The sequence below is a fragment of the Mytilus edulis genome, chromosome 11 (genome assembly GCF_963676685.1).
Source record: "Mytilus edulis chromosome 11, xbMytEdul2.2, whole genome shotgun sequence".
Taxonomy (NCBI): domain Eukaryota; kingdom Metazoa; phylum Mollusca; class Bivalvia; order Mytilida; family Mytilidae; genus Mytilus; species Mytilus edulis.
In genome coordinates, this window is record NC_092354.1 from 3042152 (window position 1) to 3057557 (window position 15406).

Below are 15406 nucleotides of genomic sequence, written 5' to 3' on the forward strand. Positions count from 1 at the left end.
ATTATAATAATAAGTTGCTGGTCTAAAAAAATTTAATCTGTAGAAGAAGACACTAGACTAAATTTTCAACAAAGACCCCACCTCAATATTATTAATAGGAACTGTAGTGAGCACTTTTAATATCACAGAGTTTATAACTTTGCAGACAGTGTGTAGGCAAGACACTGCCAGATGTTCTAAAGTTAGCTATGTCATGTATGTGCATGATCATACATGCACAAACTACACTTTCCTCAATTACAAAGCTGCATCATGAATGCAAGGTCAGTTTTTTTACGTTCTAAAACAACAAAAATTGTAGATTTTTATTCACATGAAGACTTGAAAGACTTAATTGTAACTGTATAGTATACTGATTGATGTTTTATTCTTAGGCTGCCGCAGGCAAGATTCTTATTTTCTAAAGAAAATTTTGCATAGTACGTATACTAATTTGTCTGTAGTGTACAAGCAAATGTAGTACTTACTGAATAGAAATTCTGACAGACCTAAATGAAGTTTTAAAAAACCTGGGCTATTTGTCCTGTACCTAAGTGTAAATTTTATATATACAATATATACCCTTATGTTATTCTGTATGCTTCACGTTTAAGTTCTTTAATATGTATATGAATAAAAGGAGATGTAGGCATACCCGTAGCCAGGGGGGTTCGGATGACCCCCCCCCCCCCCTTGAAAACAAATAAGCACTGTTAAAGTCAATGTTCTATTCGAATTGCGACTGTTGAAGTCGAGTTTGTGAGTCCAACGAACACACCCCCCCCCCCCCCCTTTGGAAATTCCTGGCTACGGGCCTGTAGGGTGTACATTTTGTGTGTACATAATCATATATCATAAGACAGCTACAGAAGTTCTTTCTGTTCAACATTTTGTACTACCAGAATAAGGTTCATTCTGTTGCTATACTAGTTACAGTCTTTATGAAATAAGTAACATGTATAAAGGTCACACCAATTTAATTCCTTGTTTGACCAACCCGCCCGCACTTATTTTTTTCAAAACAGGATTTTTTTTTATGTTCCCCCTTCCCGCAACTGGAAATGTAATCATGTCCATTTCTCGCATCTTTTTTTGTAAAAACTATAAAAAGATATTAGCACTTGTTTTCAAATCACTGTCTTACCTGTATTTATTGTTTAAAACCTATATAAGCACCTGACCACACTGTATAAATATCTTGTGTATTTTTTTTTTATTAATAGTTAATTATAAACCTATATATCCCAAGTGGGAGTACTCCGATATAAATATATAACAGGAAAAAATGCCTGTACATTGGTTTCCTTCCCCTAACTTACAAAATATGTTCGTTGTCAGAACTTCTAAAGAACAGTTGGCTTCAATTGCAAATATATTGTATGCCGGCAGAACAAAACAACCCATACTCGCTGCATGTTTATGTACCCATCAGGATTGATTTGGGGGCCTGTCGTTCAGTAGTTTGTTGATGTGGTTCATAGCTAGCCTGTTATTTCTCAGTTTGTATATATATTAGATTGTTGGTTTTCCTGTTTGAATTGTGTACACTAGTTATGTTGGGGTCCCTTATGCCCTTATAGCTTGCTGTTTAGTCTGGGTCATAGCCCTAGCCTGTGTAAAAGGCCGATACATGACTTGAATTTGTTATTATCAGGTTTGGAAGAACCCTTCTTCAAGTAAGGGGTTATTTTACTGTTATCATGGTTATAGAAAAGAAAAATAGAATAAACCAAGGATTTGTATAGTGCTACTATACATATCCTTGGAAAGCTTAGAATTTTTTACTTAAAACGAGGAAAACTACATCATATTTGAAACAACTTTTCTAAAAGAGATTGAATCCACACTTTCTGAATAATATAAAAGTAAATGATATGTGTGGTTGATTAAAGTCCAGAAATATTACAAAATTTGTAGACATGTTTTGACCATTTAATACCAGATAACTATATAGTTCTTTCAGAAAATATGAGGCGTTTTGTACTAAAAAGTGTTTATTTTTACAAAAAATATATAATAACTTAAATGACCCCTCATAAAAGGGATATTCTATAAATTCTCTGAAACTGATATTATCAAGATGCTTGATTTCTTGATTGACAACATATTTGTTACGTTCGGAGGACGTGTTTTTCAACAGACTGTCGGCATCCCAATGGGAACAAACTGTGCCCCTCTACTCGCCGACTTGTTTCTTTATTATTATGAGGCTGACTTCATGCAGGAACTTCTTAGGAAGAAAGATAAGAAGTTAGCAATATCCTTTAACTCTACTTTCCGCTATATAGATGATGTTCTTTCACTAAACAATTCAAAATTTGGTGACTATGTGGAACGCATCTATCCAATCGAACTAGAGATAAAGGATACTACAGATACAGTTAAGTCGGCTTCATATCTTGACTTACATCTAGAAATTGACAATGAGGGTCGGTTGAAAACAAAACTTTACGACAAAAGAGATGATTTCAGCTTTCCAATTGTGAACTTTCCATTTCTAAGTAGCAACATTCCAGCAGCACCTGCATACGGGGTATATATCTCCCAATTGATACGATATTCCCGTGCTTGCATTTCCTATCATGATTTTCTTGATAGAGGTTTGCTGCTCACAAGGAAGCTATTAAACCAAGAGTTCCAAATGGTGAAGTTGAAATCATCCCTTCGTAAATTTTACGGACGCCATCACGAGTTGGTTGACCGTTATGGAATAACCGTTTCACAAATGATATCGGATATGTTCCTTACGTCGTAACTACAATCCCCTTCCCTTTCATGAATATGACCTACCGAATTAGACTATTTACCGGATTTGTAATCACTTAAGCAACACGACGGGTGCCACATGTGGAGCAGGATCTGCTTACCCTTCCGGAGCACCTGAGATCACCCCTAGTTTTTGGTGGGGTTCGTGTTGTTTATTCTTTAGTTTTCTATGTTGTGTCGGGTGTACTATTGTTTTTCTGTTTGTCTTTTTTATTTTTAGCCATGGCGTTGTCAGTTTGTTTTAGATTTATGAGTTTGACTGTCCCTTTGGTATCTTTCGTCCCTCTTCTATAACATTGTGGGGTGGTTCCCAACCTGATTATGACTTGGATGGAGATTTGTCTCTTTGGCACACATACATATACCACATCTAATTATTCAATTATTTCTTGGTGTACAGGGGAAAACACTTCATAAATTAAAAAAATGTCAGGGTACGAACTTGTGATAAATCAAGCTTTAATATCATGAATATTGTCAAAATCTAATATTTTATGTTTACAAAAAAAAATTATAATCGTTCGCCTTTATTTTTATACGACCCCAAAAAATTTTTGGGATCGTATAATGGTATGATGTCGTTGTCCGAAGACACATTGGTTTCCGGATAATAACTTTAGTTTAAGTGAATAGATCGTCATGACATTTTTTCAGAAGGTTCAATACCACACAAGGAAGGTTGGGATTGATTTTGGGGATGATTTCTAGTTTCAGGATAATAACTTGTGTAGAAGTATTTCAATTGCTCTGAAATCATACTGCAATGTTTAAAACCACAAGTAGAAGGTTTGGATTCATTTTAGGGGTTATGGGGCCAAAGTTTAGGAATAAAGGGCCAAAAAGGGGTAAAAACAAGCATTTTTCTAGTTTCAAGACAATAACTTATGTGTAATTGTATGGATCTCTCTGAAATTGTACCACAATGTACCATATAACAAAGGGGAGGCTGGGATTAGGTTTTAGGTTAATTGTCCAAAATATGTAGGAATTAGGGGCCAAAAAGAAGCATGTTTCTAGTTTCCAAACAATCATGACAATAACTTGTGTTTAAGTGTATGGATCTCTCTGAAATTGTACTACAAGGTTCAATACTGCAATGGAAAGCATAGGATTGAGTTTAAGGGTTATTGCTCCAGGGGGGATCACAATCCAATTTCAGACAGAATCAACTTCAAGCTTGAATATTGTGACAAAAATTGCCCTATCTGTTCAGGGTTCAACCACTGGGGTCGTAAAAAGCTGCGCCCTGCGGAGCACCTGGTTCATGCTTCATCTAAAAAAATTGAAAATTGAATATTTTTTAATCGCTCGCCCCAATTTTTGGAGTCCAAAAATCCGTAAAACAAGAAACTAAATCATGAATTGGTGTGGCCTAAAAAGGAAAATCCTTTTCTGGAGGAAATTTATTTGTTGACCCTTCTTAGGTAGTCAGTGCAGTGGGCCCTAACTTATGAAAATTTGTGGATCCACCACTGAAATAGCATCACATTCAGGAAATACATGTATAGCATCACATGAAAACACTGAAAGACCCTGCGGAATGTAAACACTGGGTTAGTGTTACTGTTTAATGCTAATTTGGTATAGGCTTGGTATTAGAACATTCACTGTTCTGAAATGTATCTGTATAATCATTTTAAAAAATAAGACATAAAATAGAGTTGTCGTTTCGGAATCTTATGCATTCTGGCTTATATTTTCAAAAGTGTCACCAAAAGGTTGTGATTGGCTTAACAGGTACTAAATATTTGAATTCCATCCAATGATGTGGCGTTATTTTCATTTTAGTGTACGAACAATGAGATTACCATTTACCCATAGTCCTATATATAGATTATGGAAAAGGCGAATTACCTGCCTGAACCTTTTTGTTTCAAATTGGAGGCTGGAAACAAGCATATAATTTAAATTCGTTTTGGTTTGAATTAAATGAAATTAACTAATATAAAAAAGAAGATATGGTATAAATGCAAATGAGACAACTCTCCACAAGAGAACAAAATGACACACAAATTAACAACTATAGGTCACGGTACAGGACTTCAACAATGAGCAAAGACCATGCCGCATAGTCAGCTATAAAAGACACCGAAATTACAATGTAAAACAATGTAAAACAATTCAACATGTTCAAACGAGACAGGCACATATATTTACATACATACATAATGTAGTGGAGTTATTTTAATTTTGCAAAAACTTGTTATTTTGATAGTTAGTGACTATTTTACAAAAATGTTAGGTGGATATTGTTAAGTTTTTAACACACTTTTCACAGAATTTTTGCATGTAAGTTTGGATTACAATATAATACCTTCATGTTTATATATATGAAAAATATTTTTATCAGTAATACCGTTATACTGTTTACTAGATGTTTTTTTTTGTGTACACAATTGTCAAACTTTTTTTTATTACAGGTTCAAGATGACAATTATGAGAACAAAAGTGCAAAAGATAAGCCTTACATGAAAATTGCAATACGTGACTGCAGGATGTATGAACCGAAAACATGGACAACATGTGTTCAGGGCAACATAACTTTTTGAAATGGAGTAAAGATAACTTTCCAACCAGACGTTCCACAGTGTGATCATGGTGATGTCAAACAGCATGTTAAAAATGATTAAAAACAATATAGTAAGACTCAGCTTAAAGGTGAAAGGAGGATCCAGTTTTTGACACCCACTTTTTCTTGCCTGTTTTTTTCTGGACAGAAAGAAAACCCTCCATTTAGATAGAATGCAGAAAGTGACTGTTAAATTGTAAAATTAACGGAACCTACAGATGGAAACATGTGTAAAGAAAAAACCTCATGTAATCTATAAAGTAATTCAACATCTTGTAGCAGCCTCGTAGAGATCGTTCCACAGCAGTTAAGGATGACCAAAGGTAACAGAACAGTTCTAGTTTTCAACATGAACACAGACATGTCACACAGAGATTAATCTAAACAAGTACAATTTGATTAAAAAGAATTTGTGCTCATATACATGTACGTTGTACAATTTTGTACCTGTATAGTGGAAAATTGCATGTGCAATTTATTACGAACAGAAGACCAACATAAAAGGGCTAAACGTTATTCTCTTATGGTTGGGGCCTGTTATCTAACTCCCACGTGAAAAGATATTTTTGTATCACACCATACGGAGTGTGATATGAAAAAGTGATATCAAAATTACGTTAATTTGATTGGCTTATCTCGTAAATTTCCAATATTTTCATTGGCCATTGATCAGGTCATTATTCACTGGAAAAGGTCATGACGGGACTACTTTTTTTCTTGACTACTGATTGTTTACTTCCGGTTTTTGTGATTTTGTCTGCTTTATCTAATATAAATCTTATCATGGACGAAGAAATAAAGAAAGGAACCAGTGTACGGTAAATGTAACGGACCAAAGGGCATTATAACTGGCACAACTTCCAATTTCAATTTCCCTCTGTATGCGACAGTAAAACTACCGATGGACGTCTGCAAAGCTTCAAATACAATACAGTTATTTGTATTCTAATGCAAAACAAGTTCATAATTAAATTTCAATCATAATTTCAGTGTAAAATCTTCATTAAAGAAAATTCCGCGAAAAGATGTTATCTTCTTTGGTCCCTACACTACGTGACTTCATAGGTATGCTTCCGGTGTCATACATAAACACCGGGCATTTTCTGGCTTCTGTGCCGCTTCAGAATGTAATAAAATTTGATAAAAAGAAGATTTTAAGGCGCAACAAGTCAGTTATTTGTTAATTATTGTAGAAATAACGTGTCAATACACTTGTTACAAATTAGATAACAGGCCCCAACCATAAGAGAAAGATCAGTACGCGTTGCAAAGAAAAACGGCCGTAGCAACACAACTCGCAACAAATAGGCCACGCACATACAACTTTTTGCCATAAGAGAAATAGGTTTAACAACTTGTGAGAATTAGATATCGCTTGATATCATCTCTCGTTTTTTAATTTCAATAATAATAAAGTCGCCATAGGCTCGTTTATTATTATTGAAATTAAATAACTCGAGGTGATATCAATCGATATCTAATTCTCACTCGTTATGAAACCTATAATAGATATCTGTAAATTTACATTATGTTCATAAGAACAGCAGTATCAACATTTGAACAGTAACATCATCTATTAATTTTTTGTCAAGCGTGTGTATCAAAACATGAATTTGATTAAATATTTCTATTTATGCACTGTACTTACATTACAATTTCATGAGTAATAAGGCCAATTTGATTTCAGATTTTTATGAAAGTTCTTGGATGTTTCATCATGTTCATCACAACTATTTATAGGTTACTGTACAGCTTTCAACAATGAGTAAAACTCTTTATCATTTGCATTTATACATACACTTACATTTGTACATGAATTATGCTACCTTTTTAATACACAAATTAACAAATAATGACAGACAGCAACCAAAAAGAACAACATAAGCTTTAGCTTAAGCATGTTGAGAGACTGGCACATAAAATGTGACATAGTAAATATAAAAAAGAAGATGTGGCATGATTGTCAATGAAACAATAGTCATGTGATCGTAAATATGTTTTTGAGAGTTTTTCTGTGACATTAACATATATCAGATTAAGAAAGGGCATTAAATATCATGTACATGTATGGGTACATACAAAATTAAGAAAATGTGGTTTCATCGCTAATGAGACAACTCTCCCAAATAAGGGCAAGCAACTAAATGACGTAAAAGTAAAAAACTAAAGGTCAGTGTTAGGCCTACAACTACGAGCAAATTTCATACAACATAGTCATTTAGCTGAAATGCTTGTCTTGAAAATTGTACTGCCTTTAACAATTGAGGGTGTTAAAGTACAAAATTCAATAAAAAGAAACCAGAAAAAAAATTCAACCTTGAAAAATCCTTAGAAAATTATGTAAATAATGACAAATGAAACACATGAAACATGCAGTGGGGAATACAGGTTCAAAGTTTGAGATGCAGGTTGTTCAATAAAAGGTGGTACCATGTACTTTTAATTCTAATGTTACGGAAAGTTTCATGTACATTCACCATGTTCACAAGCTAAATTTAGGATTTTTATATTCTTGCAATATACATTGTCATGATTGTATTTAAAAGAATCTACTATAAGGTAAAGAGTGTCGGTCAACATGAATGACATGTAGATATCAATCAATACCAGCAATTGACGAAGTTCAAACGCGGTCATGTCTGTAGACAATGCAGAAAAAATAAAAAAATAAATCAATAGCTCAATCAAACTTGATTGGTGTAAAACACACAAAACATGCACAAGGACTCTTAAAGAAATATTAAAAGAAGTTAAACATATATAAAAGCAACAATTTGGTACTAAACATGAATCCCAGTAAAAGTTGAACTTGAAGTATGTTCCATTAGACTGTATTTGGACAGAAAACATACTTTCAGTCGTGTTAAATATACAGATACATTGTACATGTAATCATAAAATATTGCCATTTCCATTATCAAAATAAGACACAGATGACACTTCTATCAATGTCTTCGCTTATATATTTTTCTTCAATAAAGTTCCATAACACATTTTTCCTATTATAAACCACTCAAACTATACATGTACAGTACTGAAAATTCAGAAATAATTGAGTGTGAATAATGTGACTAGGTAAATATCGCAATAAAAAACTGAAATGAAACATGCACATTTATGAGGAATTATTATAAATCTCAATAAATAAACATTTTTTAGTAAAATTGAGAATGGAATTTGGGGAATGTATGATAGAGTTAAAATGACTTTCAGATGTGTTTAGGTTTTTAATGCTAATGTTTGAGACTCAAAGAGTTTATCATTAATTATGTTTTATATTATATATTCTACCTGGACAATAAGTTAATATATATCTAATTGATAATGGACATTTTATAATCAAAGTGACAATAATGCCTCAGGGCTTAATCCTTTAAATTTATCCTTCTTAAATTAGAGACATTGCTAAAAGAGTTGTTTTAATTATTTATCTTTCTTTATCTGGATAATAACTAGTTTATATTTGTCAACACATTATGTAATAATTGATCTTAGCTTATTGTTTAATTCTCATATATAGATATTGTACTATTTTGTGAAAGAGATAAGTTTGGAAGTCACAGCATTAGTGACAAGTTCCAGTCTTGGAAATAAATCATATACTAAGTTGAATTAATCTTCTGTGTACTACTGCTAGTTTATGGTGCTTGGTTATTTAGGTTTAACATTTAGTTGTGACCGAATCCTCATATCAGTCTCCTAGTTTTAGACTGTGGATTTCTTGGTTACAAATGTGCATGTCAATGAGGCAACCCAACCAAAGAGCAGATAACAGCTAAGGCATACATTCTTGAATAAATGCAATAATAAATAATCATATACTGGAAATAGTATAATAGATGCATGCAACACTTTCAGTATTTACAGTTTTTTTTTTAAATTGCTGGGTATCCTGATTTTACATGTTTTATAAACTGATTTTATTTTAAATAATGAATCATTTTTCAAAAATATAAAGTTGAAAATCAACATATATATATATATGAGAAATCTAATTTGGTTAGTGTTGGTTATATAATTTCTAAGTTTATCCAGATTTTTTAAAGAGGGGCGTGGGTCAACAGGAAACATGTAAGCAATACATGGTCACACAAAGACTTTAATGCAATTTGTCTGTTTTTATATCAAATAAGGAGATGTAGTATGATTGCCATTGAGACAACTATCCATCAATTGCAAGTTCTAATGAAATAGCTTTATAATTAAGTAATTACAGTATAGGCAAATACCTCCTTTGACAATGAGAAAATTCATACTGAATAGTGGGCTAAATATGGCTTGGACATAAAAAAAAATCAATTGAGAAACTTGACAGCCTAATGTATAAAAAACAGACATGTCTACAGACATGAACCAAATTAAAGCAAGCCACTGTCCCTTTAAAACTGTAAAACACCAACACAAAATATTTTGTTTGGTCACAAAATGAAATGTGATGTTTGATATATACACAAAATACATGATAGATGAAATGTAATTGTATGCGAGTACTGACTGGGACATCAATTTTGGAAATGAATATCCTTGCCTAGTAAGAATTGGAAAAACACAAAATGGAGGGGAAAAGTGAAAATATTTTCTCACGCAGCAACAGCAACAGTGAGCAACCCCCACCAAAAAAATATGTCTGTGTAGAAACAGATGATAGAAAACTTTGAAGTTGCCTCAACCTGAATAGAAATTATCTTCCATTTAAAATTAAGTTGGTTCTCTATACTTTTCATGACTTCTGATTGAATTTGTATTACTGATTTTCAAACATATTTTGCAACTGAATATGTCAGAACTGCTAGTTTTCTTTTACAAATGTATATAATTATTAATGCATACTATTAGCATAAATTTACCAATCCACATTTAATAGAAAGGATTTAAATATGTTGAGATCAAGGATTTATTTAGCAAAATATCAGTGATTTATATAGCAAGATCTAGCTATACCCAAAATAAACAGTCTGACATAGTCATTAATCACCTGGGGCTGGAGGAAAATAAATGGTTGACTAACAGGACCAAGGACAACTCATAACATACATTGGCGGATCAGGGGAGGGGGGTTGGAACCCCCCCCCCCCCAACACTTTGTTTGGATGATCAATGCATTTGAATGGGAGCATATGGTTGGAATCCCCCCTTTTACTCTGGGTTGGGACCCCCCTTTTTTAAATGGCTGGATCCGCCCCTGACATATATATCTAGAACTCAGACAACCAATATATACACTATAAGACTACTTTTCAAAGTTTAAGGGACCACATTTGCATAGAGATTGGTATTACAAATTATGTATGAAGGTGGAACTGCACATATTTTGTCAGTCTCTTTTTCCGGGAAAATTTGATTTTCTACATACAGTTGAAACCTGAAGAAGTGCGGCAAACATGCACAACTTGTTTTACTATCGTCGGTTATTACAAAGGTCAAATGATTTCAACGGATATTGTCAATAAGATCCATTTATGTTGAGGTTTAATAATGTAAATACTCCAGAATCGTTAACTGTGACAACAGAGTTGCGGTTCTTTGATGATTGTTCGGGTCGTCAGTGCGCTTGAATGACATAGACAATTTATCGAAACCATAGTTACGAAATCTAAATTCACAAAAAGCGGGTTACCAGAGACGATATTTCTCAAAAAAATCAACTGAAATAGAAAGCTATAGTTATTACCTAATAGAAAAGTGCTGCGCGCTTAATGAATATGAAACAGTAACCAAATTAAGAACGAAACTATGTACAAATTTAACGTTATATGCTGCCGGGTAAACTAAAAATATTATTTTAATTTAATATGTTCACTTCTGAAAATCGGGCAGCACTTTTTTAGCATCTGGAAAGCACAAGGATTCGTTTAAAAAAACTTTGTAGATTTATATTCAGTGTAGTAACCCGTTTTTTGCCAATTTGATTAAGGCATTTTACCCCTGTGGAAGTCACGTGACCTAGGCGATCATGACCAAAATTTCGGTTTACTGATAGTTGTTGAATTTATATATTCATGTAGTAAGAATACAATTTATGAATTGTTGTTAAAACAATTTTATTCTTGAAATATCACATTTTGCCCCTATTTACGTTTAAAAGTGCCTTAACCTACCTGCGAAAAAAAATCCCATCTCTATACCCAAAAGTTAGGTTAAGGTACACTTCACAGACACATGTTTTCCGGAAACAAGTTCCTGTGTGGATGATGAATAAATGACCGTGAATTCAACCTCACCGTAACAACTATTATATTGTTAATCAGTATACTCTAGTTTGTTGTTATATATTAAATTAAAGTCATATGAAACCTCAAATTAAAAAAAAATGATGCATATGTTTTTTTATAACTATAACATTAATGTATAAGTAGTTTTCATTCTAAAACATATGTACTGTCATATACTTTTTTCTGAAGAAATTTCTTTAACTTGTCCACATTTAGAAGAAGATTACTTTTTTTAATTGCTTGATTCCAGGATGCAATTCGCCGACATATTTTCCGTATGCAAGTAACCTTAGCGTGACCTTTCTCGTAAAAATCCATCGATCGCAATACGCATCGATATGTCATTTAAATAAACTATATTCTGATTGTATATGTTGTACACATGCTCAATATCCATGCTTCTTTGCTGATTGCTTACAATAAGGTGACAATCTGTAAACTACGGTTTCATAATACGACAAATATATGTATAACAGTTATATGTAATTTTTATCTATTTGTATATCATTCATTCTATTCTACTAGTATTCTAATGATAGTGCAGTGGAAGTGCATAGTGGTCATTCTTTTGAAATAATTAGTTTTTCTAATAGATTGGATTTGAGTAGGTAGATTTGAGTAGGCATTCAAATTTTCCCGCAATTTTTGGAAACCTTCTTGAGATATTCTGCCGCAAGGTTAACTCAAATTAATGGTATCCTTGATTTAATATGGATAATATATTTGTAAGGACAAAACATTTTCACATCATTTATCTACATGACTGTTCCTTAAAAATGATTTTCATTAATATGCATGAGCGATAAGGAATGTTATTTTGCACTTGATAATTTCCACGTAATTATACGAAATACGTCCGGTTATCAATCAAAAGCTCAAGTAACGTGGGTACAATGTCTCCGACAGTTTAATTTTCAATTTTAAAATCCGATCTCGGCAAGATAAAATCAGAAAATCCACGAGCTACTATGCGAGAATCTGTATCTCTAATGATTAAAAAATAAATAAATGTTGTTAAGCGAAATCTCCTTCGGTAACCTTCCACATTCCACAAACTTGTCAATTTTATTAACACCTGTTGGCAAAGTTGATTCATTCGCTGAACTGGTAAAGGTTATGACCCTTAAACGTCTCTTACAAAGATGAAAAGTGCATGAAATATTGCAAACTACTATACAAAAAGATTATATTGGAATAAACCCCTTAAAAAGCATCTAACGTATCCGAAAATCACGAGTTATATCCACAATTTTGCACACTTCTTTCCACTGTATACCGTGGGCATTGTATGGCAACGGCTGTCCTCAATATAGGGTGGACACCACACCCACAGCTGTCCTCGGTATAGGGTGAACACTACCCCCACGGATGTCCACGGCATAGGGCGGGCACCACGCCCACGGTGGACAGAGAGTGGACGGCATTGGTTTGTCCACCGTGGGTGAGTGGAAATGACAAAGTCCACCTGGACTGTAGTGTATATACCTAGGATATACCAAGCTGATGATTCATTCGGTGAACTGGTAAAGGTTATGACCCTTAAACGTCTCTTATAAAGATGAAAAGTGCATGAAATATTGCAAACTACTATACAAAAAGATTATATTGGAATAAACCCCTTAAAAAGCATCTAACGTATCCGAAGATCACGAGTTATATCCACAATTTTGCACACTTCTTTCCACTGTATACCGTGGGCATTGTATGGCAACGGCTGTCCTCAATATAGGGTGGACACCACGCCCACAGCTGTCCTTGGTATAGGGTGGGCACTACGCCCACGGATGTCCACGGCATAGGGTGGGCACCACGCCCACGGTGGACAGAGAGTAGACGGCATTGGTTTGTCCACCGTGGGCGAGTGGAAATGACAAAGTCCTCCTGGACTGTAGTGTATATACCTAGGATATACCAAGCTGATGACACAAAAAATAAGAGACATCCAACAGATGAGAACACAAATTTTAAACATGTGTCTTTCACATATGCCAACATGTTTATTAGGCAACAAGCTTGGAATTGTCACCTTACATTGTTAACTGACAACAAATACTACAATGACATTGAAAACTACAGGCAACCGTTTTATTGTAATTTCTTTGTACCAAGTCTGTTTTGTCTCTGATAATCTGTGAATATCTTTTAAAATAAGACAAGGTCATTTTTTTAAATAAATTTCCTGTTAACAAAAGTTTAAATTTTTCGAAAAACTAAGGATTTTCTTATTCCAGGCATAGATTTCCATAGCCGTATTTGGCACAACTTTTTGGAATTTTGGATCCTCAATGCTCTTCAACTTTGTAATTGTTTGGCTTTATAAATATTTTGATATGAGCGTCACTGATGAGTCTTGTGTAGACGAAACGCACGTCTGGCGTACTAAATTATAATCCTGGTACCTTTGATAACTATTTACCTTAAGGAAGTCCATCACTTCTTCCTTCTTCCTTTTTCTCTCTTCATTATCATAGCTGTATATTTTTACCAGATCATAAGGAGTCTCACCCTGAAATACAATCAAATAACCTTTCATTAATTATACACATGTATATCTTTTATTTAAAAAAAACTGTAAAACATTAAGTAATAGGTGACTGTTGAAATAATTTTACCTATACAACATGTACAATGTAAAACGATAAATAATAGGTAATTGTTGCATTTTAATGTTACCTATATAATTCAAAACGATAAATAATAGGTAATTGTTGCATTTTAATGTTACCTATATAATTCAAAACGATAAATAATAGGTAATTGTTGCATTTTAATGTTACCTATATAATTCAAAACGATAAATAATAGGTAAATTACTGCAATGTTACCTTTATAACATGTATAATGCAATAAATAATAGGTAACTGTTGCATCAATTTTATCTATACAATGCAGAACAGTCTTATTTATACTTGACCTAAAAACCAGTGAACCTAAACCAACAACAAATTTGAAGTAACATTATACAGAGATCAATGAATAATGTTTGAGATTTTACTGTTAACATGGTTAACGAAATGATTGCAGTATGTAAAATATTACATTAAAACCAAACAAACTGCAAGAAATAAAGCTATCTTTATGATAATTCAAAAATCTGTCTGGAAACTACAGTTAATTTTGTCTGTGTCATTAACTTGTAATAAGTAACAACAGAGTGTTAGGGATTTTACTAACTCTACATATTTGGAACATATGAAATATCTCATATTACTGGTACAACTGTTATATTAAAATACATTCTGAAAAATACAGCTGGGATTGTTTCTTTATTCATACATATCTCTGATTATTTCAGAGATAATCATGTTTATGTGCGACTCCTAAAATATATGTGCTCAAACCATATGTCTGTTATTCTTGCTTGCTCTATATTCACGAGTTTAATAGCACATGAGTAAAAGGCTGACATGTGTTACTGTGGAGTTCTATTATTCGTATTTTGTGTTCAATTCAGAGTAATATTATTATAGTACATACTTTATTTACAACAACTATGACACATGAGTAAAAGGCTGACATACGTTACTCTGGAGTGTAATTTTTCGTGATTTTTGTTCGATTCACATGGATGATGAGAGTCCATATCATTATTCTAGTAAGTGCTTTATTTACAACAACTATGACACATGAGTAAAAGGCTGACATACGTTACTCTGGATTGTAATTTTTCGTGATTTTTGTTCGATTCACATGGATGATGAGAGTCCATATCATTATTCTAGTAAGTGCTTTATTTACAACAACTATGACACATGAGTAAAAGGCTGACATACGTTACTCTGGAGTGTAATTTTTCGTGATTTTTGTTCGATTCACATGGATGATGAGAGTCCATATTATTATTCTAGTAAGTGCTTTATTTACAACAACTATGACACAT

At 33.2% G+C, this 15406-nt stretch overlaps 1 protein-coding gene across 1 annotated transcript in view; it reads right to left on the reverse strand.

Moving 5' to 3' along the window:
- Positions 1 to 15406, reverse strand: part of LOC139493896 (uncharacterized) — a 50476-nt gene that overhangs the window by 22940 nt on the left and 12130 nt on the right. The window contains exon 4 of the mRNA XM_071282062.1: positions 13943 to 14032. Coding sequence (XP_071138163.1) covers positions 13943 to 14032 — 90 coding nt within the window. The remainder of the gene's footprint in view (positions 1 to 13942; positions 14033 to 15406) is intronic.